Here is a 23,933-nt window from a genome sequence, read left to right as displayed (position 1 = left end):
TAAGAAAGAATGTAATGAGCCCTATGGTGACCCCTCATAGTGTGGGCACTGCACCCATGGTAGAATGGGTCAAGATTACCAATTCTGAACCATCCATCGAAGGAAGATAAGGAATCATATATGAATGGGTAGCCCTGGTGAGTCAGAATGCCAAGGTTAAAAATTACCCATGCAGAAAAGTATGTTGAGCTGGTTTATCTAATTGGATGGAATCCAACTTGTGTGCTTGTGGCCAATAGAAAGACTTTTGATCCAGAGGAGGCATCTGCTAATGGAAGAAGAGGAAAGAGCATTTCCTCCCCCGCACCCCAAGCAGTCAGCAGCATCACCTGAAAATCAGCTGTAGAGAGTTGGGGGAGTCCCAAAGACAGAGTGGAAGGTGGTGGTGGTGGGCTGCAGAGGGAAGGGTAAATCAGCTGAAGTCCCCTCCCTGCATCTTCCATTAGCAGAAGTATGTCCTGACGAAAAGCCCTTTTGCAAGTACAAGAACACCAGTTGGATTCCTCCCACTCTGTGTGCATATGTGCGTTTGTGTGTGTGGGGGGGGGGTAGAAGGTTAAGAAGAGAGATCTCAAAACACAACTGTGTCAACTATAAAAAAAATCACACAGCTTTTTACATTATTTGCATTGAACAAAAGGAACAACGTATTTTGTATTATGTAGAAATTATATTTATTGCATTTGATTATGTTTAAGGGTCTTGACAGTTAACTGCCTTTGTAGGGTGGCAGCTTATAGGTATGATGAGGTTTTAATAAAGAACTTTTAAAAAATGAAATGATTCAGCCAATGTAGATGCAAGTCATTGATGATGCTTTCCATTGTGCAGCGCAGTTGCTCTAGCAGTTTTCCTTTTAAAGGTCATTTATTTTGTTAATGGTACGTTACATGAATGACTTCCAAACCCATAAGCCTTAGCTACTGTAGTCTTTATCAAAGCCATGGAATGGCTGTTCAGATTGTTAAAAAAGCTCAGTACTAGAAGGGTAAGTGTATCATTTTCAAAAGGTAAACTGGAGGATTTTTTTTTCTTGAACGCGAAACAGCTCAAGGAAAACGAGTAATTTCTGTGTGGATCATCATCATCATAATTTTTTGGAGGCATATCAGCAGTAAAATAGGATTTCATTGAAAACAGTAAATAGTAATCTCCATGCAACAGAACTATAATCATTTCCAAACATGCAGGTGATTTTAAAAAAATTAAAAAATATAAGGTGCCTTGAGAATGCTGGCAGTTTTATATTTGGAACATACCATTTGTTTATATATATCTATATATATATATATATATATGTATATATTTATATATTTACATTGTTACTGGTTAACCTTACCTTACAAGCTACAAAGTTAGGAAAATATACAGTACTTTTGCATATAATGGTATATCCTTGTAGCCCCTGAGTCAAGTATAGAGGATTTAAATACAAAATAAAAAAGGGGGGAAACCCAGCCATTTAGGTGATGCAAGAGTACAAAAGGGTTATTTCCCAGGAAGACCAGGATCAGAAACATGCCTATGGAGACCCAAGATTCCTATAGTGCTTAGGGAAGAATCCGTTAAAGATGGGTGTCTAACTGGGTGGAGGTAAGCCTTACAATGTCGTTGGGGTAGCTCTAAAGACTGGCCATGCTCTTGTTCCAAAAATGATGCCAGGTTTTCTTCTGAGGCTGTGTTAAGATGCACTCCACTCGAGAGGGATTCTTTGGATTTCAGTTTTGCTTTTTCAAGGTCAAGAAAGTCAGGACACTGAGAAAACGAAACAAAATGACAACAGTTTCAAAGGGTTTCTTGGGAGTCAATTTCTAATAAAAATTAAAAATGAAAGTCATTCTGTGGGAACTGGGACTTCAGTATTATTATGACACACACCCCTACCTACCCACCCCTGTCTAACTTCATAGGCAAGCATTTGTCATATAGAGGCAGATAAATCCATGGAGGATAATGCTATCAATAGCCAAGAGTCATAGCGATTATATGCTGCTTCCCGCTTCAGAGACACTGCTGGGAGGAATCCTGGCAGGAGGCTGTTGATAGGGAACAATGCTAGGAGAGGACTATTGCTCTCATGTCCTTCTTGTGGGCTTCCCATAGACACCTGGTTGGTGACTGTGAGGAAACAGGATGCTGGACTAGATAGACCTTTGATATGACCCAGCAAGGTGGCTCTTATGTTCGTAGGTAGATGCATCTGATGAAGTGCACCCTTGATCACAAAAGAACATGGTTTAATATATCACAAGAAACAACTGACCAGTAGTGGTCAGTAGGGTGGTGTTGCTCTCATCTGCATTCCCAGTGCCGAGCATCACTGCCAATTTCTGAGAGGGATAAGGCATGGGGAACTCAGTGCAGTGTGGATCTGGTGTCAGATTGGCTCCACTGCCACACCTGCACTGTACTGAGCTCCCTGCCCCGCTCCCTGCCCCTCTCCCCTCAGGAACTGGCAGCGATGGTCGGCATTGGGAATGCAGGTGAGCAGCGCCAACCGCAACCACCAATGACATTTGTATACTTGTCTACAGATGCATACCTGTGAAGGACTGAAGCTTCTGTCTGTTTTAATAGATGCTACAGGATGAAGACTTTGCACTATCTGGACAGCTGGCCTCTGATAATCTGTACTCGCGGTCACCATGCTATAAGCAGGTGGGATAAGTGTTGATTGTCTTTGCAGCAGCTGTAGGATGGTTTGAATGTCAGCAGTCATTTGAGATTCGAGCCTGGAAAAGTAACAAGAAATCAATCAGTATATCAGTAGTAATGACACAGTTTAACAAGACAAGCTGCAACAAAGCAAGTTATGAACAGGAATAGAATCATAGCATCATAGAATAGTAGAGTTGGAAGGGGCCTATAAGGCCATCAAGTCCAAGCCCCTACTCAATGCAGGAATCCAAATCAAAGCATTCCTGACAGATGGCTGTCCAGCTGCCTCTTGAATGTCTCCAATGTCGGAGAGCCCACTACCTCTCTAGGTAATTGGTTCCATTGTCATATGGCTCTAATAGTTAAGACGTTTTTCCTGATGTCCAGTTGAAATCTGGCTTCCTGCAACTTGAGCCCATTATTCCATGTTCTGCACTCTGGGACGATCGAGAAGAGATCCCGGCCCTCCTCTATGTGACAACCTTTCAGGTACTTGAAGAGTGCTATCATATCTCCCGTCAGTCTTCCCTTCTCCAGGCTAAACATTCCCAGTTCTTTCAGTCTCTCCTCATAGGGCTTTGTTTCCAGTCCCCTGATCATCTTTGTTGCCCTCCTCTGAACTGGTTTCAGTTTGTCTGCATCCTTCTTGAAGTGCAGAGACCAGAACTGGACACAGTATTCAAGATGAGGCCTAACCAGTGCTGAATAGAGGGGAACTAGTACTTCATGTGATTTGGAAACCATACTTCTGTTAATGCAGCCTAATATAGCATTTGCCTTTTTTGCAGCCACATCACCCTGTTGGCTCATATTCAGCTTGTGATCAACGACAATTCCAAGATCCTTCTCACATGTCATTCTGCTGAGCCAAGTATCCCCCATCTTATAACTGTGCATTTGGTTTCTTTTTCCTAAGTGTAGAACTTTGCATTTATCCCTGTTGAATTTCATTCTGTTGTTTTCAGCCCAATGCTCCAGCCTATCATGGTCCCTTTGAATTTTGTTTCTGTCTTCCATGGTATTAGCTATGCCCCCCAACTTTGTATCATCTGCAAATTTGATAAGCATGCTTTGTACCTCCTCATCCAAGTCATTAATAAAAATGTTAAAGAGCACTGGGCCCAGGACCGAGCCCTGTGGTGCCCCACTCGTTACTTTCACAGAGATTGAGAAGGAACTATCGATAAGCACTCTTTGAGTACAATTCTGGAGCCAACTGTGGATCCATCTGATAGTTGTTCCATCCAGCCCACATTTAGCTAGCTTGCTAATCAGAATATCATGGGGCACTTTGTCAAAAGCTTTGCTGAAGTCGAGCTATATTATGTCCACAGCAGGGCGTGATTCTTTATAACATCGGATGGCTACCAATTTTCTTTGTTTCTACAAAATCTGTTTCAGCCACATGCCAGCAGTACAGCACTTATTACTTTTTTTAAAGAGTAACATTCTTTTAAACAGGAAAAGTAGACCCAAATAAGAGAGTACATACTTTTTGTTTTACGTTCCTGGGGTAGAAGAGTAAGGCTTACAAGAGTGAAAATGCAGATAGATAGAAAACCTTCTGCACTCTCTCTTTGTATGATGGGGCATTGCCATAGGCCTATACCACAATCTAGTAGTTTGTGCTACACACAGGAGCTGTAGTTCATGCCCAGATATTATGAATGTACACAAGAGCTTTCCCATTAACAATACACCTCCGTCTCTGTGTATGGAGTCTATGATAGTGAGTGGGGAGATCCTTGGGAGTACTCTATTTATTCTGGAAATCCCACATAAATCTGGATTACAGCCAATAGTTATGTCAAAGCCATGCTGACCATTGGCCACGCTGGCTGGCACAGACGAGAGCTGGAGTTCTTCAATATCCCAGCCCCTGATCTGAGGGAATAGGATTTGAAATCACAGCCTTGAGATAGCTCCCCTTTAACATAGGCTGCTTATGATTAGGGGCAGATTTAGAGGTCATTGAAGGGGCTGTACAGCATACATCTATTGGCCCAGTCATCAGTCAAAACCCTGTACATAACCATTTGAAGTTGAAATCCTACAGACAGTTATTAGGCAGCAAGCTCCATTGATCAGAGCAGGACTTACATCTGGGTACACATGCATAGGGTTGCCCTAATGTAAAATGACATCTGAAAGTAATGGGGTAGGAAATTTCTATTACTTGCCACAGCTAAGCATGATCATATTCTCAAAGGCTCCGAGGAAGTGATGTTTGTCATGTAGTTTATAATTGTGCTCAGAAGTATCACATAGCTTGCCACTGCATAGCTGATTTTTTTTAAATAGCTCACACTTCCATTTCCTACCATTATGAATAGCAGGTGCGGAAGACGGTTCAAAGCTACTTCGCTCCGTGTCTTGGCCCTGATCTGGCTCATCCTCCCCTCCACACCAGCTATTTATTCATTTTGAATAAGTGATGCAAAGACAAATTGCATAGAAACGTCCTGTCTGAGAAAGAAGAAAGAGGGCCAAGAGCAAGTTGGTCCCAGTCACCACTTATGCAGACCTTGCTGGCTGTAACATATTGATATTACATTATAACGCCTGTCCCAAATGATCTTGACAATACTGTTAACACATTCAGGCATAGATATTGGCTATTGAGCCTTCTTAACTTGCTAGAAGGCCCCAAGAACGTGGTAAAATAGAGGCAAATCTGAATGTGGCCCCCCAAAACATCTTTTGCAGCACATTATTCTATGCTCCCTGCTGCTAGTTCTGCTTCAGAAGAGACTGCCCCTGCAGGATACTTTATTAAGTATGTTGCAGGATGTGTGTAGTACATCTCTTGTTATCAGTGAAGATGACTAGCAGTCGAAGGTTGCACTTGACCTTAGTAGAAAATGGGAGGAAAATGTTGTTTGCCACGAACAGAACAAGTGGAAACTGCAACAAAATGGTGCCATGTAGCTTGCTCCTGTTCAGGTTGCCAGCCAGCCAGTCTACCAGGATACGCCATTCCATCTCCCACCCCCTTAACAATCAGTAAGCATTCCTTGCCCACTAAGCATACTGAATAGTCATTGGGCTATTTTTTGAGTCCCCTCAATTTAGGGTGGTGGTGGTACAAAAATCATGGTGCCTGAACTTGTTAATACCTTTCTGTTTTGCATGAATGGTGCCATTTTGGCTACATTTATTTTATTTATTTTATTTATTTATTTTGTTGCATTTATATACCGCCCATAGCAAGTAGCTCTCAGGGCGGTAAACAGACTAGGATAAAATACATACATCATAATAATAAAATCACAAAACATATAAGACACAATGAAAACAAAATACAATTAAACAAAATATAAGACGATAAAAGGATTAGTATTACAAGATTAAAAAGATAAAAAGATTAAAATGATTAAAATGCCTGGGAGCATAAGAAGGTCTTTACCTGGTGCCGGAAAGATAATAATGTAGGCGCCAGGTGTACCTCTTCGGGGAGGCTATTCCACAACTCGGGGGCCACCACAGAAAAGGCCCTAGATCTAGTAACCACCCTCCGGGCTTCACGATGGGTTGGTACCCGGAGGAGGGCCTTAGATGCTGAACGAAGTGAGCGGGTAGGTTCATAGCGAGAGAGGTGTTCCACCAGGTATTGCGGTCCCACGCCATGTAAGGCTTTATAGGTCATAACCAGCACCTTGAATCTCGCCCGGAAGCAAATAGGTAGCCAGTGCAGGCGAGCCAGAACAGGAGTTATGTGCGAAGACCGACTGGTCCTCGTCAATAGTCTAGCTGCCGCATTCTGCACTAGCTGAAGCTTCCGAACTGTCTTCAAGGGCAGCCCTATGTAGAGCGCATTACAGTAATCCAATCTCGAAGTTACCAGAGCATGAACAACTGAGGTGAGGTCGTCGCCATCCAGATAGGGGCGTAGTTGGGCTACCAAACGGAGATGGTAAAACACGTTCCGTGCCACCGAGGCCACTTGAGCCTCAAGAGACAAGGAAGGGTCAAAAAGGACCCCCAAACTACGGACCTGTTCTTTCAGGGGGAGTGTAACCCCATCCAGAACAGGATGCACATCCACCATCTGAGCAGGGAAGGCGTTCACCAACAGTGTCTCAGTCTTGTCTGGATTGAGTCTCAGTTTATTAGCTCTCATCCAGTCTATTATCGCGGTCAGGCAACGGTTCAGCACATCAACAGACTCACCTGAAGAAGATGAAAAGGAGAAATAGAGTTGCGTGTCATCAGCATACTGATGACAACGCACTCCAAGACTCCTGATGACTGCACCCAGAGGCTTCATGTAGATGTTAAAAAACATGGGAGACAAAACCAACCCCTGAGGGACTCCACAATGGAGAGTCCAGGATGTCGAGTAATGTTCCCCAAGCACTACCTTCTGGCGACGATCCGCGAAGTAGGAGCGGAACCACTGCCAAGCAGTACCCCCAACTCCCCACTCCGCGAGTCTCCCCAGAAGGATACCATGGTCGATGGTATCAAACGCCGCTGAGAGATCAAGGAGAATCAACAAAGTCACACTCCCCCTGTCCCTCTCCCGACAAAGGTCATCATACAGGGCGACCAAGGCTGTTTCAGTGCCGAAACTGGGCCTAAAACCGGATTGAAACGGATCCAGATAATCGGTTTCATCCAAGAGCACCTTGTTAGATCCACACTCTAACAATGATCTGTACTAGATCCTTACCCCTCTTGGTTAGTGAAAGCTGCCAGGGTTGAAACAGTCGGCTGGGCCAGGGAAGTGATAAATGCCTCCTTGAGAGAGGGAGTGGTCCCTAGCCGTTTGAAAGAAGCGGTGGTGAGACCACTCCTGAAGAAACCTTCCTTGGACCCAGATAATTTGAACAACTTCAGACCGGTAGCGAACATTCCATTCTTGGGCAAGGTGTTGGAATGGGTGGTTGCCAGCCAGCTCCAGGTGCTCTTGGATGAAACCAATTATCTAGATCCATTTCAATCCGGTTTTAGGCCCGGTTTCAGCACTGAAACGGCCTTGGTCGCCCTGTATGATGACCTATGTCGGGAGAGAGACAGGGGGAGTGTAACCCTGTTGATTCTCCTTGATCTCTCAGCGGCTTTTGATACCATCGACCATGGTATCCTTCTGGGGAGACTCACGGAGTTGGGAGTTGGAGGTACTGCTTGGCAGTGGCTCCGCTCCTACTTGGTGGACCGTCTCCAGAGGGTAGGGCTTGGGGAGCATTGCTCGACACCCTGGACTCTCCATTGTGGAGTCCCACAGGGATCGGTTCTGTCCCCCATGCTTTTTAACATCTACATGAAGCCACTGGGCGCGGTCATCAGGAGTTTTGGAGTGCGTTGTCATCAGTATGCTGATGACACGCAACTCTATTTCTCCTTTTCATCTTCCTCAGGTGAGACTGTTGATGTGCTGAACCGTTGCCTGACCGCGATAATGGACTGGATGAGAGCTAACAAACTGAGGCTCAATCCTGACAAGACTGAGACGCTGTTGGTGAGTGCCTTCTCGGCCCAGACGGTGGATGTTCAAGCTGTTCTGGATGGGGTTACACTCCCCTTGAAGGAACAGGTTCGTAGCTCGGGGGTTTTGTTTGATCCATTCCTGTCTCTTGAGGCTCAGGTAGCCTCGGTGGCACGGAATGTGTTCTACCACCTTCGGTTGGTAGCCCAGCTACGTCCCTATCTGGACAGCGACGACCTCGCCTCAGTTGTGCATGCTCTGGTAACCTCTAGATTGGACTACTGCAATGCACTCTACGTGGGGCTGCCTTTGAAAACAGTTCGGAAACTACAGCTGGTGCAAAACGCAGCAGCCAGACTGTTGACGAGGACCAGACGGTCCGCACATATAACACCTGTTCTGGTGCGTTTGCACTGGTTACCTATCGGTTTCCGGGCCAAATTCAAAGTGCTAGTTTTGACTTATAAAGCCTTACACGGTGCGGGACCACAATACCTAGCGGAACACCTCTCCCGATATGAACCTACCCGTTCACTACGTTCAACATCAAAGGCCCTCCTCCGAGTTCCGACTCACAGAGAGGCTCGGAGGGTTGTAACGAGATCTAGGGCCTTTTCAGTGGTGGCCCCCGAACTATGGAATAGTCTCCCCGACGAGGTTCGCCTGGCGCCTACACTTTTATCTTTTCGGCGCCAGGTTAAAACCTTTTTATTTTCCCAGGCTTTTTAAAAATTTTACATTTTATTGTTGTTATACAGACCAGGCTGTTAATTGTTTAAAATATATGCTCAGTGTTACTATTGTCATTTTAATGTATTTTTTATTGTATTGTATTTATTGTGCACCGCCCAGAGAGCCTCTGGCTTCGGGCGGTATAAAAATTGAACAAAATAAATAAATAAAATAAATAAATGAGTTCACTACTAGTATATAGGATCGTATTGTGCTGTTTGAATAACACAGTTCACATCTGCTAATGCCAGATTTCAACAGGAACAAGGAAGACTATTAATCTCCCCTTGGTAATACAGTTGAAGTGGCTGAATGCAAAATCTGGATATTTTTGTTGGGGAGGGGGTTGCATGACGGAGAGCAGATCACAGGCAGCTTTTGAAGGGTGGAAAACAGTAGCAGAAAAATGCTTTCCAAGTGTTTGCCTGTGCTTGATCCAGCCCAGCAGGTTTACACAAGAAGGGGGAAAGAGGACCAGTTTTGCTTGGAGCGGAGGGGCAGGAGATAGTTTCAGGCTTTGTTTAAGGCCGTATTGCTTCACATCCCTGACAGGAAGTCAGTGGCTGCACCAGAGGGTGTGGTTTTTTGGAGGAGGGAAGGAGGAGAAGCTTTGTGCCCCATGTTCAATTTCTGAAAGAGAAAGAGTGTATTTCACAATAACACTTCACCCTAAACATATTTTGTCTGAAGCAAGTCCTTTTTCTTTTTATGGAGTTAAGCTTTCAAGTAAGTATGTGTAAGTTTGCAGTCTTATTTTTATTTCCAATTTATTATGATTCAATTATAATTTGTTTTTGAAAAGAAATGTCAGGGCCCAGTAATGGGGAGAGAGAAGAGCTACATATTTGGGGGTGGCATGCTTGCCCCCCCCCCAGTGCTACCTATGCAAGAGCTATGAAACAACTGGGATGTATAAACAAGACACTTTCCGTCAGGCACACAGCTCTAAAATTGTGAATCTATGTTTACCTGGGAGTAAGCCCCATTGAATTCAAAGGGATTTATATTTGAATAGGACTGCATTGTAAAGCATTCACAGCCAAATACTTTTGAATTCCTCAATATGCATCTGGGGACCCACTTCTGATTCTCTCCCCTTGCCCCCCATGTACATAGGTGTAGTGCTGTTGTTTTGATCCACACTGCAATGCTGTAGTGGGTCTTGAGGGACCCACCAATCAAAGTCCAGTGGAGTAGCCAACCTGGTTTCTTCCAGAAGTTGCTAGGCTACAAGTCCTATCAGCCCCAGGCCATATTGCCAATGTTCGGGATGACTGAGGACTGGAAAGTGGCAAATGTAATCCAATCTTCAAAAAGGGATCCAGGGGGGATCCTGGAAATTACAGGCCAGTTAGCTTAATTTCTGTCCCTGGAAAACTGGTAGAAAGTATTATTAAAGCTAGATTAACTAAGCACATAGAAGAACAAGCCTTGCTGAAGCAGAGCCAGCATGGCTTCTGCAAGGGAAAGTCCTGTCTCAGTAACCTATTAGAATTCTTTGAGAGTGTCAACAAGCATATAGATAGAGGTGATCCAGTGGACATAGTGTGCTTAGACTTTCAAAAAGCGTTTGACAAGGTACCTCACCAAAGACTTCTGAGGAAGCTTAGCAGTCATGGAATAAGAGGAGAGGTCCTCTTGTAGATAAGGAATTGGTTAAGAAGCAGAAAGCAGAGAGTAGGAATAAATGAACAGTTCTCCCAATGGAGGGCTGTAGAAAGTGGAGTCCCTCAAGGATCAGTATTGGGACCTGTACTTTTCAACTTGTTCATTAATGACCTAGAATTAGGAGTGAGCAGCGAAGTGGCCAAGTTTGCTGACGATACTAAATTGTTCAGGGTTGTTAAAACAAAAAGGGATTGTGAAGAGCTCCAAAAAGACCTCTCCAAACTGAGTGAATGGGCAGGAAAATGGCAAATGCAACTCAATATAAACAAGTGTAAAATTATGCATATTGGGGCAAAAAACCTGAATTTCACATATACGCTCATGGGGTCTGAACTGGCGGTGACCGACCAGGAGAGAGACCAGGAGAGAGACAGCACGATGAAAATGTCGACCCAGTGTGCAGCAGCTGTGAAAAAGGCTAATTCCATGCTAGCGATAATTAGGAAAGGTATTGAAAATAAAACAGCCGATATCATAATGCCGTTGTATAAATCTATGGTGTGGCCGCATTTGGAATACTGTGTACAGTTCTGGTCGCCTCATCTCAAACAGGATATTATAGAGTTGGAAAAGGTTCAGAAGAGGGCAACCAGAATGATCAAGGGGATGGAGCGACTCCTTTATGAGGAAAGGTTGCAGCATTTGGGCTTTTTAGTTTAGAGAAAAGGCGGGTCAGAGGAGACATGATAGTATAAAATTATGCATGGCATTGAGAAAGTGGATAGAGAAAAGTTTTTCTCCCTCTCTCATAATACTAGAACTCGTGGACATTCAAAGAAGCTGAATGTTGGAAGATTCAGGACAGACAAAACGAAGTACTTCTTTACTCAGCGCATAGTTAAACGATGGAATTTGCTCCCACAAGATGCAGTAATGGCCACCAGCTTGGATGGCTTTAAAAGAAATTTAGACAAATTCATGGAGGACAGGGCTATCAATGGCTACTAGCCATGATGGCTGTGCTCTGCCACCCTAGTCAGAGGCAGCATGCTTCTGAAAACCAGTTGCCGGAAGTCTCAGGAGGGGAGAGTGTTCTTGCACTTGGGTCCTGCTTGCGGGCTTCCCCCAGGCACCTGGTTGGCCACTGTGAGAACAGGATGCTGGACTAGATGGGCCACTGGCCTGATCCAGCAGGCTCTTCTTATGTTCTTATGTTCTTAATCCAACAACGTCTACAAGGTATCATGTTCATTACTCCTGATTGAAGCAATGACAAAAATTAATAAATAGCACATCAAAGTGTCCAAAACGGATTGTTTTAGATGTGCCCAAACACAATCCAGAAATGGTTTCAAATGATCCTTTACAGTACAGTGGCTGCTTCAAAATTCAGCACAAAGGGAATCATTCACCACCAGCCTTCCACCACATATTAAAGCTCAAACATGTGGCAGGTTTTTTTCAGCAGCATTGCCAAGATTATGGAACTCCCTCCCTTGGGAAGCCTGCATGGCTGCCTCTTTACGGGCTGTCAGGAAAGCAGTCAAGATATTTCTGTTTTGTTAGGTGTTTGGTCTGCCTTAATTTTGGGGAGGGGATGTTCCCTGCTGTTGTGGATTTTGCTACCATTGCTCCTCTTTTTACCTCTCTGTTGTGAATTGCATTTTTTTACTTTGATGTGATTACATAGTGCTCTTAAATTGTTGTGAGCCACTTTGGGCACCTTGTTGTCAAATGTTAGGCCAGATTTAATTCATAAATAAAAGAAAACAAAGCAGCGCTCACTACACTCTGCCAGCTGCTCAGAAATCCAAGGAAGTTGTGATGAGGCTGCAGTTTTCACCAGTTCTCAGTCAGAGCCACACAACACTTGAGTTTTTAGGTGACTACCACACTGCAAATGATTATCTGAAACCGCCGCAGGTTTATCAGCGAGCAAGCAGCAGAGTTCTCTGCATGCTTCCTGCTACTTGCTATCTTTGTAACATATGTCATGTTTCTGTATTATACAGCCACAAGAGTGGCAGCATGGATTTTTTGCATTCGGCAATGTTAAATTGAAAATATACCCCATGCCATTCTGCTGCTTCCCATAAGCACATTTCAAAACAAAACCTTACAAAACTTATAGTCCTGAACTCAAAAACACTTGCTTAACAACCCTCTAAGTTTTCATGGTGATACACACAACAGTCAGAGAGAATTGAGAGTTCAAAGTGTAAAACAAGAGAAAAGAAATCCAGACCCGTTGGACTTTTGTCTGTCAGTGGTCTCATAATTTGTTGAAATTAATTAAAAATCAGCTATGTTCACAGAGTACCTGTAATCCTATTACTGACCTTGCCCCATACTTCCTCTTCTACAGTTTAACAGTTAAAAAAAATGCATGGCTGATTTTTAATTAATTTGAGAAATTTAACATGGAAGTGTATTATAACATTGGGCATGCTCAGTAAGAACAAACTGTCAGTGTTCTAAAAGCAAGACTTACAGCTGATTGGCTTGCCTAATCAGGGGGCCACACCCCCACCAGACATTTATTTCACTTTAGATAGTCATGGCTTCCCCCAAAGAATTATGGGAAGTGTAGTTTGTGAAGGGTGCTGAGAGTAGTTAGGAGACTCCTATTCCCCTGACAGAGCTCCAGTGGCCAGAGTGGTTTAATAGTCAGCCCCTCTTCTGGGGACTGAAGCTCTGTGAGGGGAATAGGGCCTCTTCTAGCACCTCTCGGCACCCTTCACAAACTACACTTCCCAGGATTTTTGGGAGAAGCCATGACTGTCCAAAGTGAAATCAAGGTCTGGTGTGGATGTGGCCAGTGACAGCTTTGGTTTAAATCTGGGTGGGAGGCTACATGTGCCGGCTGTAGAATAAAAAGGTGGAGGAAACACTGAAAAAGAATGATACTGTTCACAATGTTTTCCTTTTGGAAAGGAAAGGGGCTTTCCCACTGCCCAGTGCCAGCCCAGTGCCAATCCCCTCCTCCCACCTCCCTCTTCCCCTCCCCCAAGTCAGTTTCACAAATCCTAAGCATGATTGCACAGGAGTAAATCCCATTAAACTTAAAAACATGCAAATGATCAGACCTTCCTTTTCCTTCCCCCTCCCCTCTCCTCTCATTCCCTCTCTCTCCTTCCTCCTTTCTTCTTCTTCCCCTCCCCTCTTCCTTCTTCTTCCTCCCCTGCCCACTCCAGCCCTCCTTGCCTCCTCCTCCTTCTCCCCATGGTCAGCTTCACCTATCCTAAGCATGATTGCTCGGGAGGAAATCCCACTGAACTCAATAAGCATGCAAATGATCAGACCTGCATTTCCCCTCCTTCCTCTCTCCTTTCTTCCTACCCTCCCATCTTCCTTCCTCCTCCTCTTCTCCTCCTTCCCCCCCATGGTCAGTTTTACCTATCCTAAGCATGTTTGCATGGAAGTAAATCCCACTGAACTCAATAAGTATGCAAATAATCAAACCTGCCCTCCTTCTCCCCTCCCCCTCCCACCTACTCCCCTCCCCCTCCTCCCCTCTGCCCTCCCTCCTCCCCTCCTCTCCCTCCCTCCTGCAATCAGCCCAAATAACAGAAACAAGACATGTGCTGTGCTGATCTTGGTTTAGAACAGAGGAAGCAACATCATTAAGAGAGTTGATATAGTTCAAATAGTCACTTTAACTATGCTCAATTTACTTTGCAAACTTAGTGAAGTTTCCTATAGGAAATCATTTTGTTTTGCTTCCATTTCTGTGAATATGTGTACAGCAACATTGTGCAAAATGTACACTAAAAAAATTCCAAAAACAATTGTGGAATAATGGCACTGACTATTCTGCAGAATAGCTTCCAATGGACATGAGGAGTGTCTCAGTCTGCACAAGATAAAACAGTGGGAAGTGAAAAATATTCTAGCAAAATTCTAGGTGTACTTATGTTTTTAATTGATCATGCCCTATTTTCTTTAAGGGAAGTGATTTAAGCATAGCAGACTGAAAACATGCATCTTGGGCAGGTCAACTTTGCTTTTTCCAATACCTACAGTTATTGCTTAAGTAGCAACATATTGTAATCAGTCTGATTTTATATCAAACTCCAGTTTCAGATTCAACTGTTAATGCACCCAAAATAGAAATAGAACATAACCTCCAGTTTGAAACACAAAAGGCTATCTTCACCATCATATGACATTGACCAATAAAAAGTATTTGAAATGAATAAATTTGACAGATTTCTAGAATGAATAATGAAAGAAATATAATTTTCTAGGTTAGATTCTCTGTAGAAACAGTAATAACACAGGAAAGAAGCAACGTAAGAAGAGCACCAACAAACATACAAAAAATTAATTCTCCATCTTTGGAGATGGCAGATGTTGCCACCACTCACCATATACTCAGAGGCACATGTTCCCAAATTGTTCCAAGCTACACAGGAAGTGGATTGGACTATGAAAGACCAACCCAAATTGTGTTTGCATTTTGACAAATTTGTAGGGCAGTCCAATATCTCAGAGAGGAGGTCAGGTCTCCTACTCCCCTGGTGCATTCACTATAGCTGCCCAATTTCCCTGCTTTTTAAAGTTTGGTAGAAATATCTGTGGGCTATAGGTATGTTGTTAAATTGCAAGCATTTTTTTGGCCAATTAGTGAATTTTATTTTATTTTATTTCCACTGGAAATTAGGCCACTGCTCTTCAGGTTTTATTGGCTTGCAGAATGCAAAGAAAGTGACTTGCCCTTATATCAGCTTTAAATTGCTTGTTAAAATGTACAGTACAATATGCCCAGGAGCACTCAGTGGGTAATATAGACTGAATTTGTCAATTCAGGATGAAATGGCCCATTTGTCATGACAAAAGTGCTGGCAGTAATGGAATCCTAGGGAAATGATTTATTTTATATATTTAAAAAAAGATTACATGTCTGAACAAAGGCCAATTTCCAATTACGGGCAGCTTTGCCTGCTTGTAAGCCCTTTTTTGTGCCCATTTGCAAGATTTATTCCACTTGTGTATGGGAAGGGGTGTGGGCATGGAGCTCAGCAGGCCATGTCGGAAACTAGCAGCTCAAAGCAACCAAAGATTAAAGCCAAGAGACACCTTCTGTTTCATGCCTGTTTCAGACTGTTTGCAATTTCAGGGGACAACTACAACATTTTCCTGGTTAGAATAGGATCTGTTTTAAGGACTGAACTGTTGGAGCCCGTTTCAGACGTTTAGGAGCCTGTCTTACTAAGGAGCCTGTATAGTTTGTCAGCTTATACTGAGCCAATCATTTCAGATGATAAAGCGCTTGGAGTTGTTGGCATTAGCCATTTCATTTCCAATACGTTTTCACTGAACCCTGTCTTCTAATTACACTCAGGTTGCCCCTAAATTGTCTAAACACATGCAGAGGAGGGCTTGGGCAGCAGAGCTTGGAAAAGTCCTGTTTTGTTTTGTTCACTCATTCTGCCTGTGCTTTACTGTGGGGTCCTTGGAATTTTTGTTTGCATTTTTTACATCTTAATTTGCATGTATATTTGTATTTTTATATTTTAGATTTGCTTATTGCTTGGCAGCAGAGTGGCCTAGGGAGTCTTCTGCTATTACTAACAACTACTTCTGCTACTACTAACGACTTCAGTAACTTTCCAAATAAATTTGGTTACATATTTCTTTTGATCGCAGGAACTTCTGTAAAGAAAGCACAGATAAAACTTCCCTGTTGATCTTACTGACAATAAGCTAAACAAAGCAGCTTGTAATTCCTGGAATCTTATTCCAATACCTTCAGTAGGTAATTGTCTATAGACCACCAATTCTCTCATCTGTTTGTTCTATAGCCAATGTACCGGGTTACATTGTTCAGAATGTTTTTTTTTCACAGACTGATTAAAGTTTTTTTTAGTCAGGGCTATTAGATTTTCTATTAATGAACTATTTGCTCTATCAGTTGACAAGTAATCTGCCATAATTCAGGACGCGTGCGCCTTCCCTTTAGAGACTCTAGTAACCCCAGTGGCTTTCAATCAGCAGGTTGAGACACAAATTGTTTAATACAATTAAGTTTGTTATCCTATACTCACTTACCAAGGAGTCAGCCTCGTTGCATTCAATGGGACTTATTTCTAAGAAGGCTATTATAGGATTGTGCTATAAAGGGGTATAAGATTTTCTAATGCAGTTTAAAATCCAGGTCCCATTCAGCGCAGTCCTGCAGCCCCCTGGTTCCAGGAGACACGACACTGGAAAATGGGTGGCAGAAGAAAACATGCATTTTCTTTCCTTTTGCTGAGCCCTCTCGTAGCCAGGGCCCTCCCCTCCCAAGGCTTCTGAGCAGCAGCTGGATGTTGCAACCCCTTCTGCCGGCTCCACATCTACTGGCTCCATTCCCACCAGCCAATGACAACTTGGATTGCTTGGTAAAACATTTGTCCTTCATTAATGCAGATGGGCAACTCCCCCCCCCCGGCAGTCTTCTTCTGGTTGTGAGGCAGATGTCTTCTTGGACTGTACTTGCAAAGGTGTATGGGGGGAGGCTTAATAAAATCCACAAACTCCAGCCCCACAAACTCTTAACAAATTCAGGCAACACGCACATGCCTTCTAAGACAGCAGTTAAGACAACCTGTTTTCTAAGCATTCACCTTGAAGTGACAATGGTTGCCTGTGGTAAACCTGCACTTTGGTTCATAATTGGACTAAGGAGTTGGCATTATCCAGTGGGGCATGATGGGAATGTTACCTTCTTTCCACCTCTGCCCCCCTCTGCCACGTGCTATGTGACCAGCATACTGGCCCTCAATGAGGAAATAAATTGATAAACTATTTGGCACACAAAAGATAACTAAAAATTCTATTTTCAGTTAAATACAGACATCACTTAGTTGTTAATTCAGGTAGTTAGCAGAACAATAACATTTACCCCAAGTTCCCAAGGAACTGGACCCACACGTAGATATGTGGCTATAAAGACTGGCATCTCAAGTACCTATTTTGCATAGGAATTTGTAACCTTTTGAACTTTGCCATGTTCTAGAAAGTTCGAGGGGATACTCCCACCTCCTCTCATTCTTCCCGATGCCATCATACTCCTCTTTTTGCATACATACCTACAGGAATCTAAAAATATACTTAAAGGGTAGATTTTAGCCTTGTTATTCAGCTAAGTTGGTGCCAATGCTTCTACACACCTACACTACTCTCTCAAGGAACAACTTTAATGCAACACCCAGGCCTGGTGCCAAAGGGCAGCTAGGTCGGGCCCTGGCTGAGGGCCCCTGTGGCCCAGAGGGCTCCTGAAGGGCCTCTCCTTAGGGTGGGTAGTGCTCGCATTCCATGATCTGCGATGGTGGCAGCTCTCAATCCTGCCACAGATCGAGGAGAGGGAGCTCCCAGGTATCCCCTATACAGATAGCACATGTTTCAATAAGCCTGCACACACACACACCCCACTTACCTCTTCCATTGCTGTGAATGTCGTGTTGCTGCATGCACATGCCTAATATCAACTAAGATGATGGTGGGGTTTCTCTAATGGCCTGACATCCCTGCCGCCATCTTGGTTGATGGTAGGCATGCGCACCTGCAGTGTGCATGGCATTCACAGTGACCGGAGAAGTAGGTGGGACAGGCGGGCAGGCGCCATGGGCCTAGGCAGCACAGGATTCTGGTAAGGGTTCTATTTCCCGGTTGTGTGATCAACCAGACAAGTTTAAAAGAACAAGAACTGAAATCACTTTCAAGACATAGAATTTCAGTTCCTAAACTTTTGGTCCTGGTTTCACTGCATACTTACACTCACAAAGTTGCAAGAAAGCTCAATGGAGCCAGGATAGGCAAACCTTGCAATCTTTCTCTGTCTTCTTGGAGTTTCACAGCAAGTTGTTATGCTCCAGCACTTTTATTTTACCTTATAGGATAGGTTCTCTCATTTTTTTAGATTAGGGTTATGAATGTGTCAGGGAATTAGGTTAAATGCACCTGTGATTTTATATATATGCTCCATCACATTAATTAATGTGTAATCAAAAAATGTTCTCTTTGCAATCAGTGGATATATCTGTTGGGCATCCAGAGGTATTTTAGGGTGGAATTTCTGAGTTTCAGTAGTTTAGACCAGCCTTTCCCACCCTTTGCATCCCCAGATGTTGCTGGACTACAGTTCCCATAATTCCTGACCATTGGCCATTCTGGCTGGGGCTGATGGGAGTTGTAGTTCAGCAACATCTGGGCACCCAAAGGTTGAGAAATGCTGGTTTAGACACATTTTGAGGACAGAGTGCAATTGTCTCCACACAAAAGATCTCACCTCTGTAGGAAATGTGTTTTAGGGGTAACTTATATGTGGGGTGTAGAGACACAGGTTCTGGCAGACATAAGTAACACTGCTTTGCTTGCACAGTTCTTACAGGCTAGTCAGACTATGCCCTGTCTTTATGGAGCATTCATTCTCATATTTTTATAGGGTGGTTATCTGACAACAAATATTCATCCTGATTTGCTTGCAGAATGTTTACACATCTTCCTGTTAATCATTAATTCATTCCATACTTTTCAATGTATTTCCCTGTCACTGTGGACACTGCAAGAAGTCTATTTTTAAAAAATTGGATTTGCTGTGCTAGGGTGACAGAGCAATTTAATCCACTTTAATTGCACAAACCTTAAGTTCTGCCATGTGCTTGAATCCCTCCCACAAAATAATGACAGCATGGAGGCACCTTAAGGGGATATCTCAAAAGGTAAGTGACAAGCCAAGGCTCCCTCTCCAGCAATTTGAACATTGCTGTTGGATGAGAATTTAACAATGAACAAAGCATTAAGAAGCAATATTGTAATATTGGAAGCGTATCTTTCTTCTTCTTCTAGAAATCTTAGTCCATTCCAGAATCTTACTTCTGATGTTGAAGTACAAACAGGCCAAATATTCAATACTGATCGAAATTTGATTAAGACATCCTGAAACCGAATGAGAAATGCAGCCAAGGCTGTTGGACCCAGTGTCTCCAGTGATCTCTTTGATCTACAGAGGCTAAGTTTATGCAACTTCTTCCAATTGTACTTTAATTTTATTTCTAATATATCCAAAACACAAGCTTAGAAAGAAATTGATGGCTCTGTAAAATTTCCATGCTACTGTGCACTAGAAAGCTACTGTGTTCTACAAACCGGGACCAGTGCTGATCTTGATTTTAAACAGTTCCTTATTGATTCATTGTTAATAAGTAGTCCACTTGATTCCAGCTCAAGAATGTAAAACCAAGATTCTGATTATAAAGAAGTACCCTGGATGTTTACCTCAACAATGAAGATATTTAGATATCTTATGAGAAGAAAAAAGCAAATCTGTATGAGAAGTGTAAATTGCTTCTTTCTTTCTAGAGAAGACTTTCCTTCCTTTAGAGGAACAAACATAGAACAAATAAATATTTAGAAAATATAGATCAGGAAAACCCCTTAGTCAATCAAAAGGCCAAAAACACAAGTTTGTATATGTAGATAAAAATTCAGCAAAACCCAATATGATTCCCGTATTACCTAGTGTCAAGGTCCCAGGCTATGGTTTGAAGGCACATAAGGCCAGCTCCCTGCTGAAGGTAAGCAGGGTCAGGTCTGGTCAGTGCCTGGATGGGAGATGGCCTGGGAACCATGTGGAAGCTGCCTTGGGTTTCAATCATGAAAAGAAAGGCGGGGTATAAATATAATAAATAAATAAATAGTGCCAAGCCCTGGCTAAGAAAGAAAAAGGACCCTGTTTGACAGCAAATTATGTCACTGGTTGACAATTCTGGATCACATATTAATTCTAGGCTGCCTAAAAGAAAAGACTTATGGCAGACAATCTTCATTACCATCTAGTGAAATCTTGTAGGGAAATGAACCTCCATTAAGGAGAAATTGAGTGTTTCTTTCCTGATTTGATTAAATGCCTTGTCCCAGTGACAAATAGCTTTCCCCAGAGGATGGAGAATAACTGCTGCTTCTCTGTTGTTTCTGTGGAATATTGCTGGTTGAACCACTTGTTGCCCTGGGGTTGATGTTATATATATAAAAAAACCTCTGTAGACACAATATGATTTGTTTACAGGAAATGTGGCTTGTCACTACTGATTCAGACAAAATTATTTTACCTGGGTGTAAAGCTAATAAAGTGGCAGAAAAAAGGCTTTGTTGCTTTTTCTTAATATGGTCCTAAAATTGAGGTGTGAACAAACAATCCTGAATGATGTTTTTCCTGGGAATTAGGGTGTGGATTGAAAAGGTTTTTCCTCTCTTTTAATAGTTAATATCTATATTAGCTCCTGGGAACCTGAAATTTTATATGGAATTAACTTGGAACAAATTGTGTTTAGTATTGAGTTACTAGATAATAGATATATTGACTGCGTTCAGTTCTGGGCACCTCATTTTAAGAAAGATATAGACAAGTTAAGAGTGGGTTCAGAAGAGGGCAACGAGGATGATAGCCGGTATGGAGAACAAGTCTTATGAGGAAAGGTTGAAGGAACTTGGCATGTTCAGTCTGATGAAGAGAAGGCTGAGGGGTGACATGATTGCACTCTTTAAGTACCTGAAGGGCTGTCACATAGAGGAGGGTACAGATTTGTTCTCTGCTGCCCCAGAGGGTAGGACTAGGTCTAATGGTTTTAAGTTGCAGGAGCGTAGATTCAGATTGGACATTAGAAGGAACTTCTTGACAGTAAGGGCAGTTCGGCAATGGAACCGACTGCCTAGGGAGGTGGTGGGATCCCCTTCGCTGGATGTCTTCAAGCAGAGGCTGGACAGCTATCTGCGGAAGATCCTCTAGCTGTGGATTTCCTGCTGTGAGCAGGGGGTTGGACTCGATGGCCTACAAGGCCCCTTCCAACTCTATGATTCTATGATTCTATGACTCTGTTATTGTCTTGGCAAGTGATATTAACACATATGGTCAAGAACGATACAGTGCTAACAATTATGTTGGGCCTTGACCATGATTATTAGTTTTTCTTTTTTATGCCCTAAGATGTGAGAAATGATAAAATGTTGATTTTCAGTTGGTAAAGGCCTTCTTCAAATGTAATCTTTAGTCCTTAAACGGAAGGAGTCAAAACGATAAATATGGTGACTTTAGTCTCATTTCTGCCTTAAGGGTGTGTGTAATAAATCATCTGTGTTCCATCAAATCTTGCCAGCTATTATACTGATTTCAAAGTGCTTCCTTTTGGCTGCAGCAATCTCCACCTGGTTAGGACTGACTGGGTTCATCATTCCGATTGAGAAAGAAAAACTGACCAGGAAGATGTGACCTGTAATTCATCCTGAAGATGTAGGCACCAGAAACTTCTTAAAATGGGAGGTTATTGTGGTGGAATTCATTAAGGTCAACGAGGGGTGCTTCCAGTAGCTATTTTTGGGTGGGATTCAATAGCTCATTAGTAAATTCAGGTTGAGCAATTAAAGTGTGCCATACAACAAACCCACTCTCCCCCTTTTTCTGTTAAGGAATGGGATGGAGGAAATGCACTGGCAACCAAGAGGTCTTCTGTATCTTTAAAAGTTGTGCAGGGGGAAGGGAGAATTCCACCTTGTGGGTTTTCTCATTACAATGTTGCAAGAACACCTGCACTTGGCTGACTTTCTCTTCTCCTAAAGATACAGGATCAGTCTCAGGCCCTGAACCTGGCAACCCTAACTGGAAAGTGTGGATAACAATAGCTGGATGCAACACTGAATAACCTCCCTGAAAACAAATCAGAATAAATGCTTAATAAACAGCCAACAACGTATAACCTCCTTGCAAACTTTGGGCAAACAAATCTTCAACAAATAGGTAATCTAGAAGTGACCAAAGTCTAATACAGTTACATTATTCTTTTTAAAATGCTTATTCTGTCATTTCATCTACTCATGCATTAGTTCTCTACCAACAGATTGTGGATAATCATAAAACAGTTTTACTCTATTTATTTACAGAAACACTTATCTGCTCAGAAGGAAGTCTCACTGAGTACAATGATTTACTGGCAGCCTAAAGTGGCACTGGTGTTGTGGACTGTCCTCCCTACTGAAATATGAGAAGCCTTGTTGGTATTGGCATTCCGCTGGCTCTCCAAGACACACCTGTTTAGGCAACCATTACCCTGAACTTGAACTTGCTTATCTAATTGTTTTAATTGCTCTTTACACTGCTTTAACAATTTTTTTAATATTTCCTTTCATTTTTTGATATTTTCTAAAAAATATTGATATTTCCACTGAAATTATTGCTATTTCTTTTAAAAATATTGATATTAGTATGAATAGTTTGGGGGAGGGAAAAAAAAAGATCATAAAACCAGCAGATAGCGGGTAAAGAATGAACATGAATCCATACCAGCCAGTTAGGTCGATGGAATGCTTTCGAACCGCCACGGGTCAATGGATCCCATCCTTAATTATGTATGGATTTTATAACTGATTTTCTACTTGTAAACCACTTAGAAGCCATTTAGCACATAAGCAGAATATAAATATAAATAAATAAAGATAAAAACAAAGTGATTGCCTTTGAACATAAAATGATCCAACATATGTTGTGAAAGGTTGATGTCAATAAAACAGAGCAGGTTAAATCATTCTATTGTTTAGGGTTTTTCTTTTTTGGTTCTGGTAGCTGGAAATGTCATTTGGATCAAGTACAGCTACAGTTTTTATTTATTTGTTATATTTATACCCTGCCTTTCTTCCCTGATGGAGCTAAAGACAGCATAAATGGGATTCCCAGGCAGTCTCCTATCCAACCACCAGAGCTTGGAAGATTACTTTTAAAAAGTAATCAGTTACAGTTACATGGCCCAAAAAAGTAGTAATTACCGTTACAATTACAATTGCTCTGAAAGTAACTGATTACTTTACTTTTTCTCAAAAGTAATCACTACAGTTACATTTCAGTTACTTTTTAAATAAAAGTCTACAAGGTGCTGGCCTTGGCTGCTGCACATCTAAATAGCCTAAAACAACATTAAAAATAAACACACACACATACATACGGAGTAGAATAATTCTTTTTATAGCAATGGTGGTCTCTCCACTGGTAAGGGAGGGAGGCAGAGGCCACTACTCAGATCTTTGCATGTAAAATCAAGTGCAACCCCCCCCCCCACTCAGCCAGCAAGCATAATCTCTCTCACTTAACCACCTCCTGGACCCTGCCCTGCCACCAACTAAGGGACACTCACCAAAGCAAACATTTTCCCCTGAGATGCAAAAAAGTTAAAATACTGCAAATGCAGCACAGTAGCCAGAGAGGGTGGTGGAGGCCGCTTTATGTGCCAAGTGCAAACACACACACAGACACGTTGTCATCTTTCACCTCCACAATTCTTTATCTCCATTCTGCTTCTGCCTCCTTCTCTTCCTTTATCCATGTTCTTGACCTCTGGCTCCTTTTCCCCTCCACTCCATTTTTTAAAACAATTGTTTTCTCCACTCCACCCTGTCTCACTCTCCACCTCCTCCCTTGTTGCCTCCCACCCACCCACAGATCATGACGATAATGAAAGTTGAAGAGGAAAGCACAAAA

The 23,933-nt window shown here is 42.6% G+C and overlaps 1 protein-coding gene across 4 annotated transcripts in view; it reads right to left on the bottom strand.

The window, feature by feature from the left end:
- Positions 1–650: 650 nt before the first annotated feature.
- The window catches only part of KCNH7 (potassium voltage-gated channel subfamily H member 7), a 466,148-nt gene continuing 442,865 nt past the window's right edge, over positions 651–23,933 (bottom strand). For all 4 annotated transcript variants that reach the window (XM_061608627.1, XM_061608623.1, XM_061608624.1 and 1 more), the window contains 2 exons: positions 2,543–2,732; positions 651–1,755 (listed from right to left, as the gene is read on the bottom strand). In XM_061608627.1, coding sequence (XP_061464611.1) covers positions 1,489–1,755; positions 2,543–2,732 — 457 coding nt within the window. In that variant the 3' untranslated portion in view covers positions 651–1,488. The remainder of the gene's footprint in view (positions 1,756–2,542; positions 2,733–23,933) is intronic.

The sequence above is a fragment of the Rhineura floridana genome, chromosome 2 (assembly GCF_030035675.1).
Source record: "Rhineura floridana isolate rRhiFlo1 chromosome 2, rRhiFlo1.hap2, whole genome shotgun sequence".
In the NCBI taxonomy this organism is placed as follows: Eukaryota; Metazoa; Chordata; class Lepidosauria; order Squamata; family Rhineuridae; genus Rhineura; species Rhineura floridana.
Note: the sequence above shows the minus strand (reverse complement) of the source record. Positions and strands in the feature narration are given on the sequence as shown.